We start from the raw sequence: 8,971 nt of genomic DNA on the forward strand, positions 1-8,971 counted from the left end.
CTAAAATAGTCAACACAATTTGATAACGAACTCCCCTTTGGCATTCTGTGAAAGAATAATTTTTTTCAACTTTACATAATAAAAACAACCTAATACCATCAATCCAAAGACTAAATACCCAAACATTATCTCAACAACTTGTCATATCTATTTCATGAAATACGTGAAATTAAAAATAACACTTTTAAAAGCATGAAAAAACTTAAAATAAATCATATAACTAAGTGATATAAACTAATGCAAGTAAAACATGTGTAACACCAAAGCATGTAGCACTACATGCACCAATAACTTAGAATCTAAACATGATTTGAGACATAATATCATAATAGCTGAACTAGCAACACAAATACGATATTGATATTATACAAAACATTTAACAAAACATCAATAGGGCAAAACATAAAATCCCTTGCTAGTGAAATCATCGCTAAAAAATATTTCTTCCCCTAACTCATCAATAAAAAACAAGCAACTCCCCATAACTCATATAGAACTAACCTCTTTGAAATAAATAATCTCTCCCTCCTTTTTGTCACCAATAACAAAGGTAAACAAGTGAGGTAATCGTAAATAACATAGAGAATAATATGTGAAAAAGTATGCATATGGACAAACTATGCACCACATGTAATGAGAGAATGAAATATTTTCTTTTTAGAGATTACTCTGTTTCATGGATTTTCAAATATAACATCATGTCTTGAAAGCTCAAATCTCATGAAAGTTATATAATTTATAAATAGTGAATTGTTCCACACAACATCATGTCTTGAAAGCTTTATATAGGTATAATTTATAAATAGTGAACTTTTCCACATAACACATTCTAAACATATATAGAGTAAATTGTAGAAGCTAACAATGTATGAAAGGTTTCACTAGTCTCTTGTAAGTAAGACTTAAAACCTTAAATTAGTGAGAACGTACATGCAAAGAAATCGCTGGTGAATGAATGTTATCATCAAACTATGAAAGTCAAACACAATGCTACTAGGATCCTTTAAACAAAACAACTCATATTTATAGCATTCAATGTACGACTTTTTGTTTTCTCCTTCTGTTTGTGAGCGTGAACGCACACATATGACTTGTCTTCATTAATCATATGACTTTTTTTTTTTTAGATCTTATGTGCAGACTTGTTTTCATTACATTTTCTAAATAACCTCTATAACGAGCTTTAGGCCAATGACTCTCAAGTCATATGATTATAGGGCATTAGATTTTAAGATATCTAGTGGCTTAATTACTTGAGTCATAAAGACTACGAAGAAAAATATAAGATGTACCTTACCTTTTTCATTGATATACAATTCAAATATTTTGAAACTCAATAATCTTTTTTTCTTTTTAGGGAAATATACTAGAGCTTAGGTTAGTTAGTTAAAGATCAATCCGTATTCAAGGTTATATCACCACATTGACAACTGCCATCCCAAATGTCATACATGCAATTAGGACTCATTCACAAGAGCTTAGTCAAGTACTCCAAACAAGTTCTCAACAAAGTTAATAAAACTTTTAGTCAGCAACCATTAATTTTACTAGTACTTGATCTTAAAATAACATATCCAATCACATTAACGTGTATAGCCAAAAAATCTTTTTTTTTTCAAAATTTTTTATAATAATAATAAAATAATGCAAAACAAATGAGATAAGAAATAATTTAGAGTGAGTGCATAAATACGTGGATTCCACATATTTATGTCCTCAACTCCCTCATTCTCCTCTACAAGTTCACTATTAACCATAGAGGCAAACGCCATATAATTCAAACCCTCATCAGGTGGCCAGTGAGCGGTCATTCCACTGCTCAAGAGCCTAAGGTGAGGCTAGAGAGCAATGGGTCACTGAAATTTCCGCTCGACTGTTCTAGTGGTGGACAACGAGGGATTCAGTGGCTATTTTTTCCATGTTCCATTTTGACTTTTTTCAACAAATATTCCCAACCCGTAACTATATGACTTAGATTAAAACATAATAAAACTTGATTTTGGATTTTGAAAATAGTGAACACAATTTGGACCTAATAGAATTCATTGTAGCATTTGCATGTTTAAGTTTGCCTTTACATGATTAAATTGTGTAGTGAATCTTTTATGCTCAAGTATGAAACCTTATGTGATCTTTAATAGTTTCTTTTCTTATTCGTATCGAAAATTAAAGAAATTTTGGAATTATGTACCTCATAAGTAGCAGTATTCATTTGTAAAATGCCATTTATGAAGAAGATGGTGAATAGTAACTAGTGCTCATCACTCTCTGTTTATTGTATTGTAATTGTATAATTTAACCATTCCATTGAACTCAAAACTTCAAAATTTGAATATCAGGACAAAAGTTTGAGTGGAACCATCAATGTAATGCAGGATGTGTAGCTCATGCGCTTCCCGGTGAGAGTGGAGTACTCGTGACACGCTTTTTTTTTAAAAAAAAATTATTTTTTCAGCACATGAAGCCTCAATTTGTAATTTTAAAAATTGCATTTTATTCCCTACAATACTCTAAATTTTTCATTATATGAATATTATATTTTTAGATGATTAAAATACATTTATGTATATGACGTTTACAATACATTTACAAATACGTGAAAATTATATTCTAACGAAATCAAAATTTAAAAATTTATATTAAATCTAGAATATTTATTTAGGCATTTTGTTACCTAGTAGAAGTTCTTCAAGATGCTCCAGATTATTAAGTCTTATACGTTAAGAACTACTTTGATAGTATTTTAAACTCGTCCTATTATCAACAATTTCTTTTTTTAAATTGCATTTAAGTTTAGAAAAATATTATTTTACTGTCAATTTTTTATTTTAAATAATAGAGGTCCCCATGTTCTTGAGATGTATTGGTCTTAATGTGGTTGTGTGATCTACTAAGACATGTTTTCTTTTTTCGTGCTTTGTCCCTAATGTTGCTAGGTTCATGCACACGTTTAGCATTTCCAAAATGAAACTAAAGGACTATCGCATAGAATGTGTTGAGAAGTACTTATCAAAATTACGAAATGGATCTGGAACATAACCTAATTGAACACATGAAGTGTTTAGAAGGATTACATGACGCTATACTTTTGAGACATATTTTTAGTAATAAGTAGAATATTAGCATTTTGATGTTCACTTTCCATTTGTGGGGACTTTGTTGCCATATACATTATGGTGAGGTTGAGAACTGTATATTGAAATTTCATTTATGTTTGAAATTATTTTCAATGAAAATTAATTTGTGATATCATGTTACGTGTTAACAGAGATAAATGTACATGCTTGTTGGGGAATTTAATTTGTGAGATCATGTTAAAATCTCGCCTAGAACTATTTAATTTATCAATTGAGTGGACTTCTGTGGTGGGAAGAATTAATGTAATTCTTGCCCAAAACTTATAGAATTTTACGTTACAAAATTAAGTTTATGACAGTAAAATATTAGGATTGTGGATGATGATTGAAAACTTATTAAACTTTCGGCTCTATTACTAATGTTGAATTATTGTATATATTTATTTACATAAATGCAAAACAACACATATGCATAAATGGTCATTGAAAAAATTATAGTTATCTCTAAAATTTATAAATCATGGCAACAAAATTTGTAGTTGTTGACCTTAATAAAGATTATAAGTTAAATGCGACAACATTTGACATGATAAAATTTTGGATATATTGGAAGAATATGGTACTTTAGAGAGCATCAACCATGTAATATGAGACCTACATTTCTAGACTCGGTGTAGGTCATACTGCTCTAGAAAATAGAGATCTAGAATTTTTTTAAGTACAAACAAGATAGATCCCAGTGCTTGTGCATTTGTTTCGATAAGTGTAGTAATGGTTGTTCTTATTCTCAAATGTGACTAAATTGAGTTGCTTAACTTGGTGTTTTACATTTTAGATGGTCATGTTTTCTCTAATGAGTAGTAAGTTTAAACCAGCCTCTTTCCGATAGTTGAGAAATTTAAAGGTTGATATTACTTATATATCAAAGCTTTATTTTCTTTGTTAACACTACCCGCCTGTCGAGCTAGAGGGTGTATGATTTGTGTGTCTAAGTCTCGATGATATGAATATGTAATAATGCTCTAGTTCTCCTAAGCTTTTAGATCTTAAGTATTAAATGAACTAGATCTGATAAGTGCATTTTACATACTTATTTAGACCACAAAATATGAATAATTATTGATAAATATGTTGAAATATGGTTTCATTCTATATGAATTATATTTTTTTAGGACAACATTGATGAATATGGCGAAATTTAGAAAAAAAAAGAGCAAAAAATGACCAAAATGGAAGTAAGTCAAAGTACAGGGATCAAAGTGAAAATGGTCAAAAATTGACCCAAACGAAGAAATGAAATTTTGAAAGAATTGAAAACCAATTGAGCGAAGGAATGAAGTGTTGGAAGAAGAAAAATGAGAAAAGAGATCAAAAAACAAGAAAACGAAATTCGGGGACTAAATCGAACACTATGGTTGGTCGTTCCATGCGGTTGCATGGTGACATTCAGGGCAAAGTTTCATTGAACTATGCCATAGAATGCATTTGTACCATGCTATAACATAGTACAATTTTAGCGAAAAATTCTGGTTTCCTTATTTAACATAAATTCATGTGGAAACAAATATTAGGACGTCTTTTAAAGACCTACGGCCATCCATAAGTGTTCACTATGCATCTTAACACATTCATAGAGGTTTTGGAGTATAGAAGAAGACAAGAAACATGATAATTGATTCCACAATCCGAAGATTCAATTCAAAATTTAATTCGGTGATGTCGATTTTTCAATATTTCTCTTATTTTCTTATTCCTAACATGCTAGCAAGATTTATTTGTGTTAGAAGAACGATGAACCATGTGATATGAATTTTTAAGCTTTAGTTTTACATATTTGACATCAAAAACGCGTTTTTGGATATTGAATGATTTATATGATTTTCTTTTCTCCACAATTATTGGGAACAGTAGTTGTGTAAATGTGATGGCTTATGTTATACATTCGAAAGAAGGGAAATTGGCACGACATGGTATAAATCATCATAGGGTCCAATAAGGGATAGTGGTATACTACTATGCCTTATGTGAATCTTTAAATATTCATAAAAATTCATACATTCTTATATGTTCATCGCATCTGTCATAGAAATATGGTTGTGTCATAAATGAGAATAGTTTAACATTACATGAGAGAGATTGTTGAATAAAATAGGAACATTAATTTGTCATAATTCAATTGTGTTGTCAAAATGTAAAATTAAGGTTAAAAAGGATCATTGCATGAGAATTTGAGATCCTAGTGCGTTTGTCGTTCATTAAAACACATCAACTTGCATAGTATAATTTGCATTTAATTTAGTTAATTCATTCATAATTGCACAGATAACTTATTTTAGTTATAATTTCATCACAACAAACACATCTAAATATTCTTATTTCGGTTAAGGTTATGATAGCAAAAATTGAACTAAATCAATCCTCATGGGACGATACTTGGATTCATATCAACTTTATTACTTATTAACGAACTGTATACTTGCAGTATTTTAAAATGAAGATTATTTTCGTGAACAAGTTTTTGTGCCTTTGTGGGATTGAGTTTTAGTTTGATTTTATTTATCTGGGTACTAATTTGAACATTTTTTATTTTTTTATTTAGTTTATCTAAGCGCAACTATTGTTCTTCTTTCAAGTCTGACATGCGAAGATCATTTGTTGATGAATTAATTTTAGCTGAAATTGAATGCAATTTTTATCGTAGGCAAAGAGAAGCAAGAGCAACACAACAAAAAATTCAAAAAGACCAAAAGCAACAATTACAAATGGCTAACAAGCAAAACAATCTAGTAGTTCAAGCCAATGAAGAGGAAGTTGTTGATGAGGTGAATATGCTTGTTGATCCAACATTGTCTACCCTTTGTTTGGATAGCCTAATTTCCAGCTAAAGACCAATGTTATACATCTGTTCCAGAATAGACATCAATTTTATGGTAGAGCTGAAGAAAATCCATATACACACGTCTCTCAATTCTTGGAGATATGTTAACACCTTCAATATCAGGGTATTTCAGATTATGCTATTAGACTAAGGTCGTTTCTACACACTTTGCATGATAAAGTACTTAAGTGGTTGAATTCTCAACCCATTGCCAGTATCAACACGCGGAACAATCTAGCTCAAAAGTTTTTCACAAAGTTCTTTCCACCAGACAAGATGCCAAAGTTAAAGCATGACATATTTATCTTCCTTCAAAGAGAATCCGAATCCAAATACGTTGACGAAGCTTGGAACATGTTCATGAACATGATTCGAAAGTGTCCCCGTCACGGTATCGGCAAGGGACTCCAAGTCCAATATTTCTATGCGGACTTCTTCCATCTTTCTAAAGCATGGTGGATTTCTCGTCTAACGGCTCTCTATCAACAAAGACCATTGATGAAACGTTGAAATTATTTGAGACGGTGGCTACTACTTCAGCCATGTAAGCTTTAGAATGAGCTATTCAAAAGAAAGCACAAGTGTATTCGAGGTGGATGCTTACTCAGCATTGTCTACGAAAATAGATATCTATTCCATAAGGTGGAAAGCATATCACAATTAGCTAATGTAGGACAAGTCAAGAAGCTAAGTTGTGAGGAGTGTAGGACATATCATAATACAACAAATTGCCCAATTCTAGTGCAATAAATGAAACAAGTGGATTTTATACAATGGGAACAATGTCAAAAGAATAATTTACATCTACTTCTAACCCAGGTTGGAGGAAGCACCCAAACTTCTCTTGAGGTAAGCAAAATCGAAAAAGGTCATAGGGTCAGTTTCAGCAAAAAGAAAAGAAGTCTCAGTTGAAAGAGATATTTGGAAAATTTATGAAGAAAACAAATCAATATATGGAAGCTAACAATCAGTTTATGAGGAAGACCGAAGCAACTCCCCAATATTAGAATACCGCTATTAAAAACTTGAAAACTCAAATGGGAAATATGACACTTTCTATGACAGGTAGAGTACTAGGTACTTTGCCTAGCAATATTGAAATCAAGTGGAACACGCCAAAGAAATTACAAGTAAAAGTGGGGTGAAACTATCTAAATACATGTCAAGAGGCTGTTTGCATATAAGGAAATAGTATCTTCTTTAAAGAAGGTGAATGTGGAACAAACTAAATAGACAAACATAATCGACTATTAAGAAGAGTTCATATATACCACGGATTAAGGAAACCATTCCTATCAATCCTTATGAGCCCCCTATTCATTCTTCTAGAGGTTGACAAAGCACAAGTTGGATCAACAATATACAAAATTTCTTGAGGTCTTCAAGAAATTTCATATCAACATTTCGTTTTGTTGATGCCTCGTACAAAAGCCTAGCTACGCCAAATTCTTGAAGGGCATCCCATCTAATAAACGCAAGCTAGAGGAATATGAAACCATGAAGTTGACTGGGGAATGTATTGCCAGAATCCAGAGAAAGCTACTTCCAAAGTTAAAAGACTTAAGGAGTTCTACTATACCTTGCACTATTGGAGATTGTTATTTTGATAAAGCCTTATGCGATTTAGGTGCAAGTTTTAATTTGATGCCACTTTATATTTTCAGGAAACTCGAATTAGGTGAAGCTAAAGCAACTACGATAACTTTACAGCTAGCTAATCGATCCCTTACTCATCTAATAGCAATCATTGAAGATGTATTGATTAAAGTGGAAAAATTCATTTCTCCAACTAATTTTCTCATTCTTGACATGGAGGAAGACCAAGATGTTCCACTCATATAGTGTCGACCATTCTTAACTACAAGAAGGGCTCTTATTGATACTTAGAAAGGTCAACTTATTTTGAGGCTTGACGAGGAGCAGATTTCTTTCAATGTCTCAAGGCCATTAAATTTCCTATTGAGTTAGATAGCTATTTTCAGATATATGTGATCGAAGAGTGGTCCAAGATACATTTATGCTACATACCCCGTTAGATGTGCATGAAGTATGCATTACAAATTCTCAATCTACTCACTCTATTCTTTTGAGATTGAGGCATGTACAAGGTTTCTGGGAACTAACCTACCATATAAGCGCAAATACCATTATAAGGAATTGGGAACTGGTCCTATAAAGCACTACCATCTATTCAACAACATCCTAAGTTGGAACTTAAGCAACTACTGCCTTATCTCCGTTATGTTTATTTGGGAGATTTTTCTATACTCCCAGTAATTATTTCGAATTCAAACAACAAGGTAGAGAAAGAAGGACTACTTTGGGTACTCAGAGATAATAAGACAGCTATTTAGTAGTCTATAGCGTATATTACAAGGATTCAACCATTCGCTGTACATGCATAAAATTTTCATGGAGGATAATTTTCGACCAAATGTAGATGGTCAGCGGAGGCTAAATCCAAACATGAAAGAGGTGGTCAGGGTTGAAGTATTGTGACTTCTAGATATAGGTATTATCTACCCAATATCATATATTGCATTGATTAGTCTAGTTCAAGTTGTATCGAAGGGTGGTAACATGATGGTGCAGAATGAGAAGAACGAATTGATTTCCACCAGAATCGTTACAGGATGGAGATTTTGATGTATACTCTAGATATAATCAGATTCCCTGAGCGCTTGATGATTAGGAGAAGGCCACTTTCGCATGTCCCTATGGTACTTTTGCATACCATAGGATGCTAGATTTGTGAAATGCTCTCGCCACTTTTCTGTAAGTATTATGCCCTAGGTCCAATCAACTTTGTACATAATTACTTTTAATATATAGTTGACACGATCTTATGGCAGATCTATTATTTAATTAATATTGAATTGAATTAAATAACGGAGTTCGTAAATTCAAATATTAGAAATTTTTTAATCACAAGGAGTTGTGATTATGAGATACAAATTACATATGATTCAATCTTAAATCATCCGTGATCGTAAGTAATGACGAGATATGAATATCA

At 31.9% G+C, this 8,971-nt stretch overlaps 1 protein-coding gene across 1 annotated transcript; it reads left to right on the top strand.

Annotated features, from left to right (window-relative positions):
- The first annotated feature begins 6,407 nt into the window (after nucleotides 1-6,407).
- LOC111400365 lies at nucleotides 6,408-7,797 on the top strand. The gene is made up of 3 exons (XM_023027778.1): nucleotides 6,408-6,499; nucleotides 6,775-6,804; nucleotides 7,392-7,797. Exons 1-3 carry the CDS (start codon nucleotides 6,408-6,410, stop codon nucleotides 7,795-7,797), a joined length of 528 nt encoding a protein of 175 aa, XP_022883546.1.
- Nucleotides 7,798-8,971: the final 1,174 nt, after the last annotated feature.

The sequence above is a fragment of the Olea europaea genome, chromosome 10, assembly GCF_002742605.1.
Source record: "Olea europaea var. sylvestris chromosome 10, O_europaea_v1, whole genome shotgun sequence".
Taxonomy (NCBI): domain Eukaryota; kingdom Viridiplantae; phylum Streptophyta; class Magnoliopsida; order Lamiales; family Oleaceae; genus Olea; species Olea europaea.